A 24,145-nucleotide genomic window follows, 5' to 3' on the forward strand; every position below is an offset into this window, starting at 1 on the left:
ACCAGAACTCGTCTCTCTCGCTAAACCCCCTATGAAGATTTTCCTACAAATTACCAACAAAAAAGATAGAATAAAAACGGAGTCTTTCACATAGATTCACCAAAAAAAATCCTACCAATAATATTCCCAAGGAAAAAAACACTAAGGTAGAGAAGAGAGATTACCCAGGACTAGCTCCGTCACCGGTATGAGGTTGAGACTTGTAGTCTTCTTCTTCATCCTCATCTCTGCGGTCTAACCGCTCGCCGTCATGAGCTTCTCCATTAACGTTAGCTTCGTTAGGTTGTGAATCCATGGGGCTAAGTTAGGAGTTAAAGGTCGAAGGGTTTGACTGAAACTCAATAGAGCTCTCAAAGAGGAAGAAGAAGCAGAAAATGGGAAAAGGCTTGTATTATATTCTAGCCCTAGAGTTTAGAGCTCAAGCAGACGTCGTTGATTTTTGGCTTTGTGAGGCGAAGCCCCTAAAAAAAGAGCCCTCTTTTACTCTCCTGAGCTACTGGCTACCAAAGGCAAAGGAGGGTGCCCATACACACTTGAGATGTTAAAATCTAGTGCGCAACGCCCCCACCGTATGCCCATTTTTATCTAAACCTATAATGAATAACTTATTTTGAGTGTTATTATTTGTCACCTTAACATGCCCAATACCATCTTAAAATGTCCAACACCACATGAGGTAACATGGTTAACGATACCCTATAATACTTATTAAATTCAAATAAGTGAGACTCAATATTAAATTACATTAATAATAATATATCACTTACTTGGTGTTGGACACTATTGATGCCGCTAAGCAATTCTCTTTATTTTTATTTATTTATCTCCAAAATTGTACAACAAATAAATGATGGAATATGAATTTTAGCCAGCCATATTTATTGTCCAAAAAAACCCAGCCATATCCACTCTCAAATTCCTAGTAGGTTAAAATAATGTGACATAATTAGCGCATATAAATAGTCTCCTATTACTTAAAAAAAACATATTCTTAAATTTCACCAACTGAATTATTAGTTAATCACAGAATCACCTAAATAATGCAAATATTTTTATTTCTAGTCCTAACATAGGGGGTTTGTTACTGATTTTAAGCCACTCTCCACTGAGAAACATTAACAAAGATACATAATTTCTTACACAATTGTAGGTGATTTTGCAAATAGCAGGAACCATCCCATATGTTATTGCAGAGCTGGGATTTCACACCCCTCCCTCGGAGATCATAAATAGGAAAGAAAAACTGTTGCCTTATCGTCTAGTTTTTGTTCAAGTAACAGACTAACCGGCTTTCTTAATTTACATAAAAGCACAACAAAATCCTGACCCAAGAAAAATGCCAAAATTATAATTTCAGAGGAGCATTTCTCATAGGGTAGGTACACCTCTACAAAATCACAGTCCTACTTGTAATTGTAAACCGATTTAGTAAGTGTTCTGTGGATTAAATCTCTGCTGCCGGTCTCGCCTGTAATATGGAGTCTCATCTATTGTCCTCCTAACATATTCCATGAAAGGCTGTGGCGTTTTAGGAGACTGATCCATCGAAACGGTGGGACTGCTGCTGCGGTCTGGTGTGACCGGAGCTGCAAAACTTGGAGGAGGAGGGGAAGGGGCCTGAGATCTGCCAGGCTTATCCAAGAAACAGATAAAGATGGCCAATGTCAATGCTAGTACAGCTACACATCCAAGTACACTTGCCCAGAGGGATATATTTATGGAGCGTTTTAATGGTCCTCTTTCTCCAGGTTCGTAGCTCACATCAACTTCAAGTTTCTGGCCTGTATTAAAAAGATGCAAACACATGACATGTTTGTCCTAAAACAATTTAGAGATCAACACCCTTTATCTCAATATTTTTTTCTTGACTTCCTTCTGTCAGTGTAGTGGCAATAAAAAAAAGTAGGCTCACCATTTGCAGGAAGGCTGATGGTGATTTTATCTTTAAACTTCTTGCTTCCTAGCACTTTGATCTGGAAAACAAGGCAAAGGAAAAGGAGATCCCCAGATAAAGTAAAAATCGGTACTTGGAAGTTGGACTGCTATGTCCACCAAGAATAATATCGCTGTTTTAGTTGAACGATGCATATAATACTTCCAAAAACAAGTGAAGAGTACACGGCACTGACCTCATACTGAGCACGGCTACCAGATCCAAAATCTTCTTTATGGATGAGATTGATGATTAATAAATCACGCTCATGCCAATAAATGTCAACATCTGCAATTAGAAAACAAGCAGTCATATTAGGCTCAGAACAAAGTATTGTTTCATGTACAAGGGTCACCTTACAAGCATATAACACAACATGGTGGTAGCAAGAAAAGGTCTGGGAAAAGAAGACATTTCCCATCCCTCTTCTTGCTGTCAGTACATCATGACACATGCACAAAGTAGGAGGTTGTAATATAATCAGATATGGAAGACTCATGTTTGTCAGCCCCTGCTTCAATTGCTGAACCAAATGTGAGGCACAGGAACTACAGAGAGACAGTGAGCCCCTCAGAAAAAGAAACATCACCTGTATTCCCCAAGATGGTTATAACAGTCTTGTTAGAATCCGCTGTCAGCTTCAACTGCATTGCATGGTGAAATGTTAGTTCATATCACAAGAAATGAACATCCTAATTTGGACCCAAACTAGTTTATTAATTGGCAAGCACTTGCATTTTGTAGAATATAACTCTTAGCCAATCTTATATGTATGTCAAACAGCCATATTAATCAACAAAATTAATTTTGACACGAAAGAAATGAGAACTTGATACTGTCATTTAAGACATTTAACCTCGTCCATCTCCAACATGGAGAACCCTCCAATGAAAAGAGCAAATGCAGATCCTTGAATATGCTCGGCTTCTCTCAACGAGGCATGAACAGAAACAGGTATTTCTGGCTTCATGTAATTCGTCTTGGGCATCAAATGAACCAAATGCTCCGGCGAGTAGGGGAAAAACAGGCAATATGAATTGCCAGTGCTAAGATCCAACCACGGCTTTGCATACCTTCAGTTCATAAAGCAAAGAATACCAAAAGAGTTGAGATTTTTTTCTCTAAAAGAAGCCAAGCATGTCAAAAAAGGACAAGCACATACCCAAGAAAAGAAGGGTTTACTCTGCAGTCATATGCAATTGCATCAATATCTCCAAGAGCTATAGCCTTGTTGCTGTTGGAAGTACTTTTGTTTGCCAATATACAAAAGGAGAAAAAAAAAATAATGAGCAAAATGCTGTCTGAAATCAGAAAAAACTAACAAGATAACAACTACTACAACCAATGTATCTTCATATCATATGAAACATAATGATGACGCAGATAATAGGTTAAGAAAATCTGCAAGCATATTTAATCAATAGACTGGACTTTGGACTAATGAGCATCTACAGCATAGAAATTTCAATAGAGCCAAAAACACTTTTATAAGCTATTTATTTTCCCAAAGGAACTAGCTACTTCATGAAAATTATACTGTCCATTGTTTTTCTGCATTTGCACACCAACACTAACAGTAAATTACAGGATAAAAAATCCATAGCCACAAATCATGGCATACAAACCTGAACTTCACAAGAAAGCTATATCCTTTTGCAGGTGAAGGAACATTTGTTAGCATCTCTTTCGGAGCATCCACAGAAACATCCCTTGATAGCACTGTCACTGATGTTTGCAGATTCAAATTTGAAGCTTCGAAATACACTGTTCACACGTAAAAAAAATTAAAATTGCTAAATTATCATTGTAGGACAGGATAGGGGATACTAAAATTTGTGAAAACCATTTCAGCACAGTAAAGGATACCTAAGGTATCTTTTGCCTATTACCTTGGGTTGTACCTTCCCCAACTGCCTCAGATATTCCTGACAGCATGTTGACGGATATTACACTTGAATTAGAAGTTACCCAGTGACCAGGAACATGATCATTTATGCCTAGCATATCAAAATAATCAATGTGAGTCTCACCAGAACCATGCAGAACAAACATCTGAACTATGTGCTCATAGTAAATGCATGGCTAACTAATGACCATTCAACGAATACAATCTGTGGCTATTTTTCTTTGTTTTTTTTTTTCTTCACTAAGAAACAAACAGCAATACTGCTGTCTGCTATTGAACTATCCAAAGGTTACAATTCAATGATCAAAGTAAATTTTAGCCAAAGTCCACCTTCTACACTGAAGTTAACACGACTTCCTTTGGGAAGAACTGGATTTTGAGGATGAATGTGGGCTCCAACTGCAATCTGAAAAAAAATTAAGGATCAGTAAACCTTAAAGGTAAATAATGCAGTAATAGGTAATAATCCCGGAAGATGAGAAGCCAATATAGTGGAAGACAGATCCATAATTCGATTACAAGCAGAAATATTTGTTTAAAAGTGTCTTCTATATTTACGAAAAAAGTCTCCAAGGGATACACTTTCAGAGAGAAAAATATAGAAGATTTATATATGTAGAAAATATTGTTTCATTTTCTGTTATTATTTCAGTATCTTCTAGAATGGGAAATCAAGCTGTGTATAGAATATTTTGTTTTCTTATTTAGGTGGTTTTAGGTTTATTGTAATTATCCTAGAATATATAGTATTCAATACCAAATCTGTCTATAGGTTGTACAATGTCTATTTAAATGGCATAGCTCTTAAGAAATAAAATATTAAAGCTATTTTCCACATGGTATCAGAGCCAGGTTGACACAAGACAAGTACAAAAAACTGGATTGAGTGGTTGTAAACCTGTAACAACTCTAGTCGAACCAAAAGGCAAGTACAAGAAGAATATGAAAGAGAAGACGGTTGACAAAGGAATGTATCAACGGTTAGTAGGAAAACTGATCTACTTGTCTCATACAAGACCAGACATTGCCTTCGCCATCAACTTGGTTAGTCAATACATGCACAACCCCCTAGAGGAACATTTAGAAGCTGTGTACAAAATCTTACGCTATCTAAAGAAAAGACCTGGAACTGGATTATTGTTCCAAAAAAATGAAGAATGAGGTGTTGAAGCCTTCATAGGTACTGATTAGGCAGGATCAATTGAGGATAGAAGATCAACAACTGGCTATTGTACCAAAGTGTGGGGAAACTAAGTTACTTGGTGAAGTAAGAAACAACCGGTAGTAGCTCGAAGTAGCACTGAAGCAGAACTTAGAGCTCTTGCTCAAGGAGTATGCGAGTTAATCTGGATTAAACGAATATTTGAAGAGCTAAAACTTCAAAGAACGGAGCCTCTAAAGTTATACGGTGACAGCAAGTCTGCAATCAGCATTGCTCATAAACCAGTTCACCATGATGGAACGAAGCATGTGGAAGTAGATAGACACTTCATTAAAGAAAAGATTGAAGAAAAAATGTTATGTGTTGTATATGTTCCCAGCAAACAACTACAAGCTGATATTCTGATTAAATGATTATCGAAAGACAGGATAATGAGATTGTGTGCAAGTTGGGCATGTGAAATCTCTATGCACCAGCTTGGGGGAGGGTGTAGAAAATATTGTTTTAATTTTTGTTATTATTCTTTATTATTTCAGTATCTTCTAGAATGGAAACCAAGCTGTATAGAATATTTTGTTTCCTTATTTAAGTGATTTCAGGTTTATTGTAATTATCCTAGAATATATGGTATTAAATATCAAGTCTGTCTATAGGTTGTACAATGTCTATTTAAATGGCATAGCTCTTAAGAAATAAAATATTAGAAGCTATTTTCCACAATATATATATATATATATATATTAAGTAAAAAAAATAGGAGCTAGCTTATCCTAATCCATAACGGAAGTTCTTTGATCACAACACTTTTGCACATGCACCCAAATTATGATTGGAAAAGAATTTGTGGCTAAGCTCTCAATAAGAGCTAGAAAACGTAAAATAAAAACATTATTGTTCTTGTGCATAAAATTATAAGAACGTATCAAAGGAAGAAAAAGAACCAGATGCTTGAACATATATCTATATATATATATATAGATTTATATATTAAAAAAAGTTAAATAACTAAAAGCAAAAGGCAACATCATGGCTCACTAAGCTCCTATATGCAGTTAAACAAGATACCAGCACATAGTCCGATTTCTGTGGAATATTATCAATTGATATTCGCAGAAGAGCTCTACCATGTCGTATAGCCTACAAACAGATATCAAATGAATCAGTAATGCCAGATATATAACTAACATGGAAGACTTTTTTTACTTTAGGCCTTGTGGTGATCTTTTCAAAATGTTGCTTGAGAGAAGTCTTCATCATTATTTTTTTACTTGGGAAAAAAAACTCAACAAGAAAGCTGTAGATATTTTGTCCAGATTTGAAAAGCAAATAAAATCCGCTTCATCAGCCTGATGGGCTGCTTGTTGCATTCAATCTTTTTCAGCTGAAACTCAGAAGATTCATACATTTCAAACGACCACCATACCTTGATATAGATATTTCCACTGCCATCCTGTGTCTTATTTATGAACACAACATCAGGGTAGTTAGTTACAAACTCAAAGAGAACGGTGCCATGTGCCTCGTAAAAAGGGTTGCCTGGTTCAATACAAATTCACAAGTAGAGACTAATCAGAATATGAATCATATCCACTGTCAGTAGTAGTGGTAGTTAATGTTACAGAATCATAGATACCTAGAGAGTCTCGGTAGGTTACTGGAAGAGAAATTTCAGAACCAACAGCAAGATTGATCACATGAAATGGAAACTCCTCATTTGCAGCTCTTATTTGAGCCACCTGCTCAGATTATTCATAAAAACTGGTGAGTGATCTTGAATAGTTAACAAACAACGCACATTTACGTAAATATTAAAAGGAAAATTACCACTTTAGCCCTTCAGTTTAAGTTCATTACAAAGTTTAATAAAGAGCTTTTAAAAAAGTAAAAATTACTATGTTATTTTAAATAGAAAAAATGGCCCCTCAATTTTATATAAAAACATAAATTCCCTAACTTAAATACATTAATATCTTTTTTTATATAAATATAATTTATAAATAGTTTGAAAAAACTTAAACTTAAAAACTAAATTTGTTTTAGTTTTGGAATTTATTTATTTAATTTTATGTTTATTAACTAATTATATAAACTATTTACAAAATATATAAATATATTAATGCACATAAAAATGACAAATATAGTTTTTCAATTTGGTTTTTATTTATTTTAAAATTTAAGTTGTTCATCAAATTTATAAATTATATAAATAAATAAGGGCAATTTTTCTCTTTTTAAATAAAACTTTGATTAAAAACATGTGGAAGGGGGGGCCATTTTTGACTAATTAAAATTACCAAGGGTTATTTTTAGCTTTTTTTGGAAAAGTAGGGTTAAACTTAGTAATGTGCTTAAACTAAGAAGACCAAAGTGATCAAATCCCTTATACAAAAGCAAACCCTAATGAGTGAAGGCCTAAGGATGAAATGAGATATTGACATTGGTCAATGCTAAAAATTCACCACTGTCTTAGACAAGTGACTGCAGCTCAACAAGCACATTAACACTAGGTCATAGTTGTAGCAAATTTACCATTGGCAAACTTATGATAAATGAAAGGACATGATTTTAAAATGTGGACAGGAAGAAGCCATCTAAGAAAACTTATTGGTTTTGGACACAAGACAATATCCATACCTCAACAACTTTGATACAAGCAGCAACCTCAGTTCTACCTGTGGTACGATCTTTAGCCTGAATGCAAGCAATATTGTTACATTCTGTTGTCCTTATTCTATCTCCATCAATGGAAATAGCATCCTTTTGCACAACTTCACTCTTTTCATAAAAACTCCTCAATAAAGAATATAATATAGTTCCTTTGCGACTCTGATTGTCCCATTGACTATAAGATTCTGATGATGATGGCAGCAGACTTTTTGTAGTATAGTGGGGAGGAAGAATCCATGTTATTGGAACCCCAAGAGCAAGAGGGAGCTCAGGTACCACCAGCACAGACACTGATGCATTATAATTCTTTGTTTGCAACTTCGATTTAGAAGTTTTAAATTCACATGAGAAGGAGACCGTAATTTTTGTCCTCCCTGCAGATCTAGAATATGGGATAATATTATATATATATATATATATATTTAACTAAAAAATACATTTAAATAATCATATTATCATGTAGTCCAGAAAACGTGTCACATTACAAGTGTTTGCTACTACATGATAATATTGCTACAAATGTTGTCTCATAATCCGAGCAAAATGATTAATTAAAATACATTTATTTAACTATAAAATAAAAGCAAATACATTATACATGTTTAATATTATTATATAATATAATAAATGTATATAAAGGAGTAGGATAGTATTACCGTAATGGAGACATATGTGCTCAATTCGTTGTATATTTAAATAAAAAATAGTATTTTAACAACAACAAAAATTAATAAAGGGATGTCAAATTTTCTCTAAGAGAAAGAATGAAGGAAAAGATACGAGAAGTTTGTTCTAAAAAATTAACTATCTGAAGCATAAGAGAAGAGATTGAATCTAAAACCTATATCAGACTCTCTCTAAAATATTTTTTCCTTTGCTATTTCATGTGTTGAGAACTATAACAAGATAAGAAAAAGGCAAGTATGTTTGTCCTGCAATTGTTTTTTAGATGCCCACCTACCAACCTCCTGGTGAAGAAGACTTGGATTGGAAGCCTTAGGTGTTGAAGAAAGAAAAGCTAGGATACGCTAATAGGCTACAAATGTTGTAATCTATTTCTTATATTTAGAACTATAAATGAGTTGACAAATGTTTTGAGGAAAAAAAACACTGTAATTTGTACGTACCTTCCGTACAAGACATTGATAAAACCAAGCTCATTCTCACTCAAATGAGTAGTGAGTTGAACTTTTTCAGGAGTAGTCAATCGAACCGTATGCTTATCTACATTTAAGTGCTTTGATGAATAGAAACTCAAAACCTGGTCAACAAATACAACATATTCATTGTTAACTTTAAGACACAATTATGTTTCCCACAAGCAAGCACAAGTAACGAAATGAAGTCCAACCTTCTCATCTTCTACAGTCCACTGGTAATTTCTGCAAAGCTCATAAAATGAAAACAAATCACCCTGAAAACACCAACACGAATTAGTATATTGATAAGCATAGGTAATTGGCACGAGATTCCAATATTTGTTTGTATTTTTTACCTCAGAAAACAAAGGATATATTGGCATCTCACGGCCAACAGCAAGCTGCTCACTTTGTACATTCAAAAGCACTGAAGAAGGAAGTCCTACTTTGACGCTTCCATATGCTTGACAAATGACAATGCCTCCATTTCCAAAGACTGAAGCAATAATAGTCTGAACACATGATACAAGATGCATATGATCAGATAAATGTAACTGTAATAGCCCTTCATTATTAAAAGCAATGAAATATAAGTGATAAAGGATTGGCTTCAAGTGATATGAATAAAACAAAAAAATTATAATCTCATGACAGGAGAGCTGAACCAATATTTTTGTTTAGACAGGTTTTTATGCTCAAGGTAAGATTAAACATCATTCTTGTGAAGACATAAGTTAAAATAGGCACAGTTGAAAAATTGAAATTAACCGAGCCACAATCTCACCAATTACACAGGTAAAATAATTTCACAACGACAGAAAACCTCAAAAGGACAATTGTCAAGCAACTCATAGTTCACAAGTTAAAATGTAGTCAAACCAGAATATAATAATCAAGGACAATTCAATGAAGAACCACACAGAACTTTTAAAGTTTGAATATAAACTTAAAGTATTCACTGAAAATCATTCTTACAGTGTTGCCAGGGGAAACTGCAGAAAGGCGCCCAGAGGATTTCTGAATTGTTGCAATCCCATCCTCGTTACTTGTATATTCAACCGACGATACACCGATTGTTGGACCTCCTTCCACAGTAAGCTAAACAAACCAAAATTGATTATAAACTCCAAGAGACATGAAAAAGAACATTCATTCTAGTAAAAGGACCCAAAAATAAAATAAAGAGGATGATGGAAGAGTATTGCAGCAATGTATGATGTATTCCTGACTAGGGTCCGGTTCAAGGTTGGTAAGGGGAATAGAATCAGATTTTGGGAGGATGTTTGGGTGGGTGATGAAGCCTTTATGAGACTATTTCCTGATCTTATGCAGATTTCTAATGGGAGACAAAAGAGTGTAAAAGAAATGGCGGGTGGGGGAGAAGGCTTCTCAAGATCTAACTCTGGATGGGACTTTCAATTCAGAAGACACTTGAGAGAGTGGGAGGCCCCCCATTTAGTAGGTCTGCTTCAGCTTCTTGAATAGAAACCAATTCTTGATGTAGTGGATGACTCTCGAATTTGGTCTCCTGGGACTAATGGTATTTTCTCTTGTAAAAGTGCCTTTCAAAGTTTAGTCTCATACCAGTATACTTCACAAGGAAATTGGGCTAATGCAAAAGAGAAGGCCTTTCCAGGTGTTGTCTCCGGGCTGGTGTGTCTGCTGCAAGAATGCTGATGAATCTCTTTCACACCTATTTCTTGAGTGCCCTTTTAGCCAAGGTCTATGGAATAGATTACTGAGAGAATTTGGATTAAGCTGGTGCATGCCAAAGAAATGTGCTGAGCTCTTGTCTTGCAAGATATCTGGGGGGAAAAGGTCTGCTAGATTATGGACAGCTACAGTATTGGCTATCCTTTGGGCAATATGGCTAGAAAGGAATGGCAGAATTTTTGACAATATAGAAAAGAAGAGTGTAGAGGTGTGGGATAAAGTTAAATTTTGGGTTGCAACATGGGTCTATAGGACAAAATACTTTAAAAATCTTTCATTTCAAGATCTCCATAGAGACTGGGGCTGTATTTTATCCTACGATATGGCCCATGATTAGAATCTGATCTGATTTATAACTTGTACTTGTGTTCTAGGTATTGGTTTTTCTCTGTAATGATCCTATGGCTTTCCTCCGCCTTAAGTGAGAGTTTCTAATGAAATTTGGGGGTCAATCATTGATTGACCTTGTCTCTTTTTCAAAAAAATAAATAAATAAATAAAGAGGAGGGGGGCTATGCATATTGACGTTTCCAAGACTGGATAGTTTAATTTCAAACAAGCACATTGAGCTCCGTAGTATTAGTAGCAACTAAACTTTTGCTCATCTGATATAATAAGGTAAAAGAGGTGAGCATACATACCACAAAATATGCACCTGGTGCAAGGAAGATATCGTGAGGATGAATTCTGGGTGGTGCATACACTTCAATCTTTATTGGCTGGCTTAAAATTTCTTGCCTGGATTGCCGTACAGCAGTGACCTGATTTTAAGTAGCAACAGTAAATTTGCATCACTCCAGAAAACCCAACAAAGAAATTGGACAACAAAAAGACAGTGAAAAAGAACAACATAATATTACAAGGCTTATGAACTTACATGAAGAGTAGTGATCCCCAGATGTTTTGCCATTATTTCAAACTTTGGTGCATTTAAATATCCACCATCAAAGCTTAAGATATCATCATTACCGACAAATCCAACTATGGGATCCTCAATATGCACTTGAATATTCATGAAAGCAAACTGCATGTAAGTTTCCTGTGAGTTAAGCTGTCTAATAAACACAATGCATTAAATAGCATACAAATATGATGAGCTAGCAAGAGCACATGAAAATAATGGGGAAAAAAAAGGGTCAAGGACACCAACAAAGCTATACATGGGAAAGTGAGCGACGTATAATAAACATAATAGTGTAAGTCAGTTCAGACCTGGGAAGAGTCAAAAGCACTTCCATCGTTTATGCCAGCCATCAGATCAATGGTCCAGGAGCTCCCGACCTGTAATCAAGAATTTGCATTGCACAAATTTCAGACCAGCTTCAGTATATATTTTAGCAAGGTTGGATTACCTTTCCTCATTTTGTCAAACCCATAGTTGAAGGGGCCTCAATGGAGGACTACAGAGTAAAGAGAAATGAAGATAAAGACCAAGAAGCATACCACAAGGCTAATTTCTTCTTGAGAAATAATTTTAATCCAGTCTACATCTACAACTTGAACCTACAAAATAAATTATCTCCATGAGAAATTTCAGAAGTAAGCTAAAGAATGAACATGTCATTACAGAGGTAACAAATGATATTAATAGCAAGAAAAAAAATCTCGTGTAATACTTTACAGCTGCAAATGATTCATCTGAAACTGAAAGTATACTATGTAGTCTTTAATAAATTGGTTTAGGACATTTTTATATGCTTGCAAGAAAGGTCCTCTACAAACTCTTGCACAGCATCTAATGTCTTGGATGCTATAATATTATAATGTATTATTTTATAGCATTAGGATGGCATTATTTTAGGTGATTTTGTTTGTTTATATTTTTCATAAGGATTTTTTCCTCATGTTTGTTTGTATTAATTGCTATATGAATACAAGCTGAGGTTTTGATCAAAAAAATAATATAATGTATGATGGCAGTTTGGACACTTAGATTGTGCAACTTCAAATTGCATGAAAAAACTACTCCACCAGAAAGCTAAATTTAATCCACCAGTAATACTATGCCAAAATCAAAAGTCTCCATTAAGGAACTAAAACTTGAAGACAAAAAATGGCTCAAGAAATGAATTGCAAAATCTTTTTTTCAAGATTGAGTCCTTTGTTCAATGAAACATTCTTTTTTCTTCAGTAGAAATAATATTGAATATATGGATAAGAAGTGAAATTATATAAAGGGGATATGGAAGAAAGAAAAAAGAAATGAGCCAAACAAAAGGTCTACACAGAATAAAACATCAAATGGACTCGTAAATAAAATTACCACAGCAGACGCAGTCAATGGAGGAGTAAGTCCAATATCATACACTGTCACAACCGCTGTTCCCAGCCCTTTTGGAAACAATATCAATTGTAAGCATTGTAAACCTGTTGGGGGTTGAACGACTTCTACTACTTGAGTATCATTCACAAAAGCTTCCAAGAAGCAGCTCCCACCAGTGGTTGATAGATTAACCTTTAAAAAAACAAAACGAAGCAATTATGCTGTGGAAGGTTACAACATATGGGATTTCTACTTACCAGCTGAATAAAATCAAATATTTCTCAACCATGTAGAAGGTAAATTTACTAATTAATAAATTATTGAAAGAAATCTACATAAGCTGGTGCACAAATTAGTGTAATGCCAATTTGATCAATAAAATGCATTACCTAGCATTCAAATGTATGGAACTCTACATAAGGCTCAAAGCTCTTGACTCTCGAAAATATATAAAATATTTATACATCTGTAGCCTATCATGTGATTGGAATTGTATAGCTGTGTCCTTGTAGATTCTACAGGATGCATAATTCAGAGCACTTGATCAAATACCATTATGCATTTTGTAGCCTCCATCACCCCCCTTTTGTCCAAGTATGAATTAAGAAGTAAGGGGCAATATGATAATGGCAATCACTATTAAAGAATATATGGTCTTCCTAAAACAAGACACAGTTGTTTCGACAGAAGTAAAAGACAAACTGACCAATTTGGTACTTTGTGTATGACCAAATTAAATACAAATGTTATAGCTAGATATAGAGCCCTACCTTAGCATTGGGGTTGAAAAATAGCAAATTGAACTCTGGGCTGACCCTCAAAGTAGAAACAAGCTGCACAATTCAACAGATTAAACAAGAGAAGAAACTTCAGCAAATGAAATACAAACGACAGCATGACTATGAAAACACACCAAGTAAAAGACGACTGAAACAGTAACAAGGAATATTAGGGCATTTCTAAAAGTGTAAGAGCCTCTCTTGCTTGCTCGTAACTCTAGTATAAAGGTGTGAATGATCTCCAAACAACATACCTGTAAACGCACTCCATCTGTTAGAACATTCTCTAAATTCTCATGCAGCTTAACGTAATTATTCTCACCAATCGAATCACCAGAGTGAACAGCAATAGCACGAACAATACACTGAGAAGCAAGATATTAGCATTTCAGCTCACACCGCATATTACCTTAAACACATCATACCAGGGTAAACTTATTTTTATAATATTCATAGGATGAAGCTAAGGAAAAGTATATTAACCAGGTTAGATCCTGCCAAAGAAAAAAGACAATTTTTATACTCTAATGTCAAATAAATATATATTACTTTACATAAAAAATAAATAAGATAATGGTAGAACTGCAGCCCAAGAAGATGACTTAGAAATGAAACCTCTCGTACTTTTTAGCATTACAAAACATAATTATGAACTTAAACCCCCTGTGATACTGATAACTCATGCTCAAACAAAAGTTTCACAACTGACTGGGAAATACATCTGATCCTTCATTCAATATTAAATTGATATAACATCAGTTCCCAATAAATAATTAGGAGAAATGGAAATCTAACTTAGAACTGAAAACTAAATCCTTTAGCCCATCTCAGGCCATGGGAACAAACCAATTGACATGCTTGCGATTTTTCAGTAAAATCTCAGTCAAAACTCATCTTAGTAAATTTTCCATGCAAATAAATAAATACAATAAAAAACCTCACAGTAAAACAATGTAAATTGGAATGTTATGTAATAAATCTCAATGCAAATAATAACAGACAAAATATCAAAATTTGGTGGTACCAGCCCAGATTCATTTTGTAAGTGCAAAAACCTCTCCCAGTTGTACTTAGTCCCCCTATAATCATCAGTGTCATCCCAATAAGCTAAGCCATCACAACTGCTTAGTTGCCACCTCAAGTGGATAGAAGATGAATTTGCAAAAGCTTCACCGGTGTTGCTAATTCCAACAGCAGCTAATCGAATTGTCCGCCCATTAGCAACAGTTATTGGGGTGCTGCGAATTCGTTCTGAACTTCGGTCAGCTTGAATTGCAGTCCGGATAATCTTAAGCCCATTTACTGAAGAATGACATGTCACATGTTCAAGGAAAACATGATAAGTATATATTCCAAATAGTTGAAGTAAATTAGCGCTGCATATAGCCTGAGTAAAGGAAATAATTATACCAGGTTCGTCAGCTATCACTGCAATAGAATCAGGAATGCTACAAATAAGAGACAACACATTTTTCTCTAATACTGGTAGAGGATGGTCATCAGCCACCAAATTACCCCGTTCGAAAGAAACTTCCTGAGTCATTTAAGAAGAAATCAATGTATGCGAGATATTGAACTGAATCTAAAGAATTAGAGCGAGTATATGAGAAAGAAAATTACAAAGCGTCCTGATACTTGGCACGAAACTCTATACAAACTCCTATAGTCACCAGATAACTTGTGCACATGAACTCCAACATCCCCTCGATCATATTCCTTATTTAAAATGTCTACTCTTTCAATGGAGTTAATATTTTTATCCCATTGTTCAGGTCCGCCAACAAGAATAACATCTAGATATGTTTTAGGAGCAAGGAATAACTTGTCCAAGCTTTCCATTTTATTACCAGCTTCTGCTTGATCCAAATCAAACCAATAACCACCAAATTGGTTTCCATCACCTGCCTGATGAATAATGAGTGGTGGATATGCTGCAATACGTGAAGATGCTTTTAAAACAATTGGCCCATGAAAAGAACTATCAAAATGGTCATATTCTTTTGAAAATGAGGCATGCAACAAATCGCGACCAGCACGAGAGGCATATATGCTTTTCCATGAACAAGGAGGACCATGAAAAGCTGTGAAGAGGTCAGCATTCCCTAACACATCTAAAGGAGGTGTCTCTTTGGTTGTGTTGCCAACAATGAAAAATTCGCTTCCTGCTTTCCACTTTATGAAGGAATTAAAAGCATCACATCTATAAAAATAGGCACCTGCCAATAACAAACTGCAGTTATAGAAAGTTGACTAACACTTAAACAAGGTAATACTAAGAGTACTATATCACAAGGCATTACCATTAGGTGCTTTCAATGTTACAGCAGCTTGGATATAAGATCCTACAACAGTCTCAACAGGGAAGTTCCGAAGCATGACAATAGAAGATGGAATGGAAACTTCGATAATCACCTAATATAAATTACAAATAACTTATAAATACATCCAGATATGCAAGGTGCAAATTGTTACATAAGTATGCAATGACGTCTAAGATTAAGAGAGCGCCACTTAATGCATGGAAAGTAAAGGTGCAATCATTAAACAGTAACACATGATCATAGGCATTTCCAGTACTACAAGGTGCAAACACTTGAAGATAGTTTTGGACAAATGGGTATAAGCAACATAGGAACAAGAATAATGTATATATATTATGAAGATATATTCTTTTATAATGATTCAGATTTTCAGCCACTAAGTCAGCACAGACTGCACACCCAGCAAGTATTTTGAGGTTCATACAAGGACAAGAATTTGCAAGAGAATATAACTATATATATTCTCTGGACAAAACATTTGGCACCAATTTTTTTTGAAGCAAAACAACACTACTTGAATTATTAATATGGTTCATAATACAAGAAGATAGCGTATAATATCTGTAACACTCAGAACAAAACATCACAAAAAAAAATATATAAAACCTTTCCCTGACTAAATCAGAATTACAACAAAAAACTCCAATCTTGCAACCAAACCAAGAAAGGAACATCTATAAAAATCTTATCATTATGCAGCCATAGAACAACTTTTAACTTTATATTATCCCCCAGTCTCTCCACCTCACTTTCCTCTTCTTTAAAAATTATTTTGTCCCTTTCCAGCCATAAGACCCATAAAAGAGCAGCTACTGCAGTTTGCCAAAGCTTCTGTTTATTCCGACTTCCCTTAATTTTAAGTAGCAAAACTTCCTCACAGTGAGCTGGAACTGGAATGCACCAAAACAGATTTTTTATTATTATTATTACATCGTTGATACCTATCCTAAGGGGTGGGGGAGCGATTGAACCCTTGACCTTCTCTAGAAGAAGAGAGGCCTTCAAAAGCCTATACCAAATCAGCAATGAAACAGAACAATGCAGAAAAAGATGACTGACAGACTCATCATAGTGCACAGCAACCCAGAGACAAGGCCATATATGGTCTATTTCTCTGTAACACCTCGTGAACATTCACCTTACCCCACATGACCTGCCATAAAAATACGACTTTAGGAGGTGCAATAATTATCCAGAGAAAAGCGGTCCACTCTGAAAAAGTGAAACACCTTCTCTTTCCTGAAAATCTTATATACAATGGAGTTTTTTTATTTTTTTTTATCATACTCTGTATAGATTTGGAAAGACTACCGCCAAAGACTCTAAATCAACCCAAACATCTTCTTGAACCCTTATATTCATATCATTTCCCACTTTGAACACCACTAGTCTCAAGAATTCTTCATAACAAGATACTATTTCCTTATTCGATCTTGGATCATGCAAAGAGAGTTCATTTATCAAAACATCGAAAATCTTCATGCTTCTAGTATTTGTAGAACTATTAATTTCTCTCAAATATTTCTAACTACATTAAAGTCTTCCCCCAAACACCACTCATTTCCACATAATTTATTTAAACCGGCCAACTCATCCCAAAATACTTCTCCACCATGGTAAGTACTAGGACCATACACTCTAGAAAAACCACCACTAATCTCCATCATCCTCTTCTATCTGAATTGAAACAAAGAAATATCCTATTAAGGAACCAATAACCTTAATTCTTCTCAAGTCCCAAGTTATTAAAATACCACCATATCAACCTATCGAAGGCAAAACACTCAATTCTTTAAATTTGGATCTCCATACACTTCCCAAAAACTCTGTCAATCACCTCTCCTTTCATTTCTTGCAATATTAAATTCTTTCACCACCCTTCTTTTAGAAGCAGAGCCACTAACTCTGATATTCCAAGTCAAAATCCTGATGAACCTATCTTCTTCCCCTTGTCACCCTTACCTTCTCCGTAATTATTATGAAATTGCAAATTCCGCAACTTCCTGAAACCTTTTTCTCTGAATTCAAACTAATACCACTTGAATAATCTCCAACTCCACCATTGTTAGGAAGAAGCCCATTTGAGAAAAAAAGGGTCTCAACAACATCCCAACTATCATTTGAGACTTTATTATCTCTTGCATCTTGCTGAATTTGCTTTTCCTCCCCTTGATTTACCAACAATTTCCTAGTCTCCTTTTCCTTTTGCAAATTCATATCACTAACATCCTTCTTTAAATTGATTTCATTATCCTGTTATGCTATCTTCCTCATCTAGTGTATTAAAAATCTTCTTAACTCCTTCCGAAAAACTCTTCAAAATCTACTCTGTCAGATGCCTCCATTAAAGCCAATTCCTCATCCTAATTACTACTGTTAGAATGTAAGCCACTTGGGGCTAGCTCAGGTGGTTGGGGGTGTGTGAGTGTGTGTGAGAGGGGGGAGAGGTTCAAATCCCCAATGTATTAAAAAAATAATGTAATTCAGACTGCCCCTCCCCCTTGATTTGAATTTCATCATTGTCTTCTTCTTGGATACAGGGACCCCTCCCATCTTCAAAATCTTCTAAAATTTCTTTATTCACTTTTCCATATCCATACACTTTTCTGCTATTAGTTCTTTGATGGACCATGACTCCTTTTTCAATTTCCACCATTTCTACCTCAGTTTCTTCACTTCTCAAAATAGGCATGTAATGGTAAATCTTCTCTACTTCACTAAAGTCCAACCACGATATAACTCTCTTAAAAATTCTGCTTGCTCTTCGAGTTGAAACTTCCTTAGGTTTCCTTGGTTTATCTCAAATAAAAAACTTCTATCTCTGAATTACATGTCTCCTCTCATTTTTATTTTTATATATAATAAACACAATCCTAGAGATAAAAGCTAGAAGGTCTCCTTCAACACCTGATGAACATTACGCTTTCTAAAGACAAGCAACCACACAAAGAATTTGACAATGTTAGGACTGGACTTTTCCACACCAAACCATAGGGAAAAGATTGATCATTCTTGTCCAAAGTTGGTATTTCAAAGGCTGAATTACAAGAGAAGGTCTCAGAACTATCCTCCAACCAGGCCCTTTGGTCTTCCAAAAGCTTGCAGATATTCTTCCTTTCCAACCTACTTAATGATTCAATCAACTCTGGAAAATTCTCTAACTGCAACGTTTCGTTTAAAAGAAGATTCCAGCCTCTACTCATGCCTTCATCTTCCACAAAATCGACAATGTTACAATTTTTTTCTTCTAGAAATTCTGCCCAGTCTTCGAAAAACAATTATTAGAGGCTCCCTTCCCAACCAAGCATGCTCCCAAAAATAAATCTTGTTGCCATTTCCACTTTAAAACTCTCCATAAAGAGAAGCAATTCCTTTCCAAGTCCAGCGAGAAGAGAATCTTTCCCCTAGTTTTGTATCCCATCCATTCTCATTCAAGCCATATATACTTTTAATAATACAGTGCCATAAAGTTCTTCTTCCAACAGAAACATCCACAACCACTTCACGAGAAGAATTTTATTCCTCTCAATAATTCTACCAATACCCAAACCCCCTTTGCATTTAGGTCTACACACAAAATCCCAAGAGACCAAGTGCTTCCCTTCATCTAAATCACTGTCTTCTCATAGAAAATTCCTCATTAAACATTCCAAAATCTCAATGACAGATTTGGGCGCTTTATATAGAAACAAGAAATATATCGGTAAAGATGATAGGACATATTAAATAAGAGAAAATCAGCCACCCCTTGACAAATATGCACATTCCCATCCATTTAACCTTTTAGAAACCTTAGAAATAACAGGCTCCCAAACACTAAATTTCCTTGGATTATCTCCAAGGGGCATGCCCAGATATTTAAGTGGCAAAGAACCAATTGTACAGCCAATAATCTCAGCTCACTTGCCACATTGAGCCCAAATAACTGACTTTTATTCATAATTTCATATTTATTTTCAGCTCTAAAACAACACAAAAAAGCCTCAGAATCTTCAACAAATTACCCAAGTACTCATCTTTAGCTTCAAGAAAAAACAATGAGTTATCTACAAATTATAGTCAACTTAGTTCAACCTTATCCCTCCCAAAGTAAACCCTTCGAGTTAATCCATACTAGCAGCTTTTTCCACCATTCTTTCCAAAAACATCAACCACCAAGGAAAAAAGAAAGGGTCATAGTGGATCACCCTTTTCTAGTCCCCCTAGTACTTCTGAATTTTCCCCTAGGTCTTCCATTTATAAATATAGAAAAAGAGGCTGAACTGAGACATCCCCCTATCTACCTCCTCTATCTATCACCAAACCCTTTCTTTTGATTTATATATATATATACATATATATATTTTCCTTTTTTTTTTCTTTTTTTTTTTTGGTAAAAAGAAACAGCCACTGCTTCAATATCTTCTTCATTATCCAAAATTGTCCCTTCATCCCTCTCAATTTTATCAATAAAATTCTTAGATCTTCTAGCATTCATAAGACCATGGAACAATATGGCGTTTGCATCTCCTTCTTCTGCCCAAATGAACTTAGATTATAATCTAAGTGTTTGTTCCTCTTTAAACAACAATCGCTGCCATTCAAGCTTAAGCAACGCTCTTTTCTCTATATAACTTGCTAATTCCATCTTCCTCTAGATTCCTCAGCAATTAGATGTATAATTCTTCCCTCAATCAGCATCTTCTTAAGTTTTTTGGCCCCCAAGCTCTCCATGCTCCATTGTTTTATCTTACCTTTAACACTCTTCAACCTTTCCATAAACCTAAGGCCTTTCCCAACCAAAAATAATAGCTTCCTACCAACATTTGCAAAATTGTTACAAAAACCTTTCTTCTTCAGCCAACTGTTATCAAATCTGAAAAATGATGGACCCCAATTTGGAGGACAAAGTATCTATGTAGAAAACATTTTATTTTTAGCATTTATTTAGTATAGCTGTATAATTGTAGTAGATACTATAATTAGATTATTCTGATTAGGCTAATTGAATTACTCTAGAATATTTGTAATTATTTTTTGTAAATTTGGTATTAACTACCAGATTTGTTAGAGCTGTACAGTGCCTAGTGTCTATTTAAAGGCCTTGTTCCTCATGAATAAAATAGAAGAAAAAGTATATTTTTCCACATGGTATCAGAGCAATCCCGAAGAAATTCGAAAATCTTTTTCAATCTCAGCCTTATTTTCTTACTCATGGCCGCCCCTCAAGAAAAAACCTCAGAATCCATCATCTCAAAAAATAATTCAGCTGGTTCATCCATCCTAAAAAGCCCTTCTGGTGCACCAGCTGAGTCTTTTCCCTTCACTCAAGCTCAGATAAATCAACTCCATCAGCTGCTTAATGCTTCCTCAACACCACCAACAACACCTGATCCTTCTACCTCTGAAAAACAAGGTATTTCCACTGCCTTTACTACTCAAACTCTGCTTGGATTGTGGACTCAGGTCAGGTGCCTCGGATCATATGACTGGTCAGTCACATCAGTTTACTTCCTACACACCTTATTCAGGTCACCAAAAAATTAAAATAGCTAATGGTACTCTCTCTTCAGTAGCTTGTAAAGGGTCTATCTATTTATCTCCTTCAATTACCCTTACAAATGTTCTCCATGTTCCAAAACTCTCTTGCAATCTACTCTCTGTTAGTAAACTCACAAAAGATCAGAATTGTGTTGCATCTTTCTCCCCTAATTGTTGTACATTTTAGGACACGTCCTCGAGGAAGACGATTGGGAGTGCGAAGGCATGTAGTGGGCTGTATTACATCGATCCGTTTCCTATCTATTCTGCTCAAGTGAATAACACTCTTGTTGCTAGTTGCCTTGCTTCTAGTGATAATGATATTATGCGGTGGCATTATCGGCTAGGCCACCCTAGTTTTCCCTATTTGAAATATCTGTTTCCTATGTTATTTAAAAATAAACACTTGAGCTTATTTAAATGAGAAATTTGTCAGTTTGCTAAACATACTCGTGCTGTTTTTCGTTCTATTCCATACAAAGCATCTCACCCTTTTTTTTATTATTTATAGTGATTTATGGGGACCATCTAAGATAACAAATACTACCAATACCAGCTGGTTTATCACATTTATTGATGATCACACATGAACTAGTTGGGTATATCTTCTCAAAAATAAATCTGATGCTGCCATGACATTTAAAAATTTTCATTCTATGATTAAAAATCAATTCAATGCAACTCTGAAAGTCTTTCACACAGATAATGGAACTGAATACTTCACCTCTATCTTAAATGATTATTTTTTATCTCATGGTATTCTTCATACAAGTTCTTGTCCCGGCACACCCCAATAAAATGGGATTGCCGAACGAAAAAATAGACATCTATTGGAAATTGTTAGAGCACTCATGTAAACTGCTTCTATGCCAAAAATCTTTTGAGGAGAAGCCATTCTCCCTGCTGTTTACCTCATAAATCGCATGCCTTCTCGAGTGTTAAAATATAATACTCCTCTATCTATCCTTCTTAAAACTCATCCTCATACACATCTTATTTCTAATCTTCCCTTGAAGACATTTGGTTGTGTCTCTTATGTGCATGTTTTAGGTCCAAATCGCTCAAAATTTGACCCACGTGCTCTTAAGTGTTTTTTTTTTGGGCTACTCTTCTACCAAAAAAAGGGTATAAATGCTATCACCCCTCTACTCGTCGTGTGTATGTTTCATACGATGTCACCTTCAATGAAGAGCACTTTTTTTATCCCACCACTTCACTTCAGGGAGGGACAATGAGTGAAGTTTCTGGTTGGGACCTAAGGCTATTCCTGATTTTGCTATTCATCCCTCGTTTGATCAATCCTCTCAGCAGCCACTATCTCAGTCATCTCAGCAGCCACTATCTTAGCCTATAACAAAAGAGGTGATAGTATACCATCGAAGAAATAGAAACCATCAAGTAATACAGTCAACTACCGAGCCTCCACCTCATGAGTCCGACTCTCGGACTACTCCTAATGTAAGTAACCCTTCTCTTAATTCTATGCTACCAAATGAAATTCCTAACAGTATGGAGGAACATAAAGCTGAGTTACCTATTGCCAAAAGAAAGGGAGTTCGTAGTTGCACTGTACATCCTATGTCCAAATATGTATGTTATAGTAAGCTCACTCCTCAATACAAAGCCTTTCTTACAAAAGTTGAGCAAGAGGTGGTTCCAAGAGATATAAACGAAGCTTTATCGAGAGAAGAGTGGAAGAAAGCAGTCTATGAGGAGATTGGGGCACTTGAGAACAACACTACATGGACAATAGTTACAAAGCCTGAGGATAAACATGTGGTAGGATGCAAATGAGTGTTTACTATTAAGCATAGAGCTGATGGAACCATAGATCGGTATAAAGCAAGACTAGTTGCGAAAGGGTTCACACAAACATATGGAGTGGACTACAAAGAGACCTTTGCACTTGTTGCTAAGCTAAATACTGTAAGGGTTCTGCTATCAATTGCTGCAAATCTCGATTGGCCACTTCAACAACTGGACATAAAGAATGCCTTCCTTAATGGACACTTGGAAGGAGAAGTCTACATGAAGATTCCTCCAAGTTTCGAAGAGAGATATGGAAAAGGGAGGGTGTGTCACCTGAAAAAATCCTTGTATGGCTTGAAACAATCCCCACGAGCATGGTTTGAAAGATTTAATCAGGTGGTAAAAAAGTATGGGTACAAACAGGCGCAGTCAGATTATACCTTGTTCTTTAAGTATTCACAAGAGGGTAAGATAACTATTCTTTTTTTTTTTTTTTTTGGAAAAGAGACAGAGGTCAAAGAATGACCTCCTCTCAAATAAATTGAGAACCCTCACTTATGGCGGAGGAATATCGTGGTAACAACAACAAAAACAAAAACAACAATAATAACCAAACAGTGTCAGTAAAACATCCAAAGACACACTCAACAAAAACTAATACGACCATAAACTACTCCACTCCCTACATAGATCCAAGAAAGACAAATCCTCAAAGTCTGTCGATCTATACACCCAAGTGGCAACCCAGAACTTGATTTTATCCCAAAGGTTGTCCACTGCACAAGAAACATCTTCAAAGATTCTACTATTCCTCTTCAACCAAATTGCCCAAAAAGTCACCAAAAACAGTACTCTGCCACAAGTGCGCCACCCTCTGACCGCCCCCCAGATGGCAAAGGAATAGGTGAGAACACGAAGAAGGCATACACCAAGAAATCCCAAACTCGGCTAGTACTTTTAACCACACCTCCCTTGCAAAAAGACATTCTAGGA

General features: G+C 35.6%; 1 protein-coding gene across 2 annotated transcripts in view; it reads right to left on the reverse strand.

The window, feature by feature from the left end:
• LOC133818214 (nuclear pore complex protein GP210) overlaps positions 1–24,145 on the reverse strand; it is a 34,167-nt gene that overhangs the window by 2,193 nt on the left and 7,829 nt on the right. The window contains exons 9-37 of one of the 2 annotated variants that reach the window (XM_062250959.1): positions 15,863–15,974; positions 15,183–15,778; positions 14,973–15,096; positions 14,587–14,864; positions 13,817–13,927; positions 13,554–13,616; positions 12,784–12,975; positions 11,964–12,023; positions 11,733–11,801; positions 11,398–11,544; positions 11,162–11,281; positions 9,783–9,905; positions 9,164–9,319; positions 9,020–9,082; positions 8,796–8,929; positions 7,636–8,050; positions 6,635–6,737; positions 6,425–6,537; positions 6,067–6,138; positions 4,170–4,245; positions 3,823–3,930; positions 3,559–3,697; positions 3,096–3,179; positions 2,790–3,006; positions 2,523–2,577; positions 2,130–2,221; positions 1,913–1,973; positions 1,455–1,781; positions 3–47 (exon numbers count right to left, since the gene is read on the reverse strand). In XM_062250959.1, the coding sequence (XP_062106943.1) occupies positions 3–47; positions 1,455–1,781; positions 1,913–1,973; positions 2,130–2,221; positions 2,523–2,577; positions 2,790–3,006; positions 3,096–3,179; positions 3,559–3,697; positions 3,823–3,930; positions 4,170–4,245; positions 6,067–6,138; positions 6,425–6,537; positions 6,635–6,737; positions 7,636–8,050; positions 8,796–8,929; positions 9,020–9,082; positions 9,164–9,319; positions 9,783–9,905; positions 11,162–11,281; positions 11,398–11,544; positions 11,733–11,801; positions 11,964–12,023; positions 12,784–12,975; positions 13,554–13,616; positions 13,817–13,927; positions 14,587–14,864; positions 14,973–15,096; positions 15,183–15,778; positions 15,863–15,974 (4,255 nt within the window). Of the gene's footprint in view, positions 1–2; positions 48–1,110; positions 1,782–1,912; positions 1,974–2,129; positions 2,222–2,522; positions 2,578–2,789; positions 3,007–3,095; positions 3,180–3,558; positions 3,698–3,822; positions 3,931–4,169; positions 4,246–6,036; positions 6,139–6,424; positions 6,538–6,634; positions 6,738–7,635; positions 8,051–8,795; positions 8,930–9,019; positions 9,083–9,163; positions 9,320–9,782; positions 9,906–11,161; positions 11,282–11,397; positions 11,545–11,732; positions 11,802–11,963; positions 12,024–12,783; positions 12,976–13,553; positions 13,617–13,816; positions 13,928–14,586; positions 14,865–14,972; positions 15,097–15,182; positions 15,779–15,862; positions 15,975–24,145 lie in introns of those variants that run through there. The other variant, XM_062250958.1, reaches the window with a different exon arrangement.

Source organism: Humulus lupulus, chromosome 2, assembly GCF_963169125.1.
Source record: "Humulus lupulus chromosome 2, drHumLupu1.1, whole genome shotgun sequence".
Classification (NCBI taxonomy): domain Eukaryota; kingdom Viridiplantae; phylum Streptophyta; class Magnoliopsida; order Rosales; family Cannabaceae; genus Humulus; species Humulus lupulus.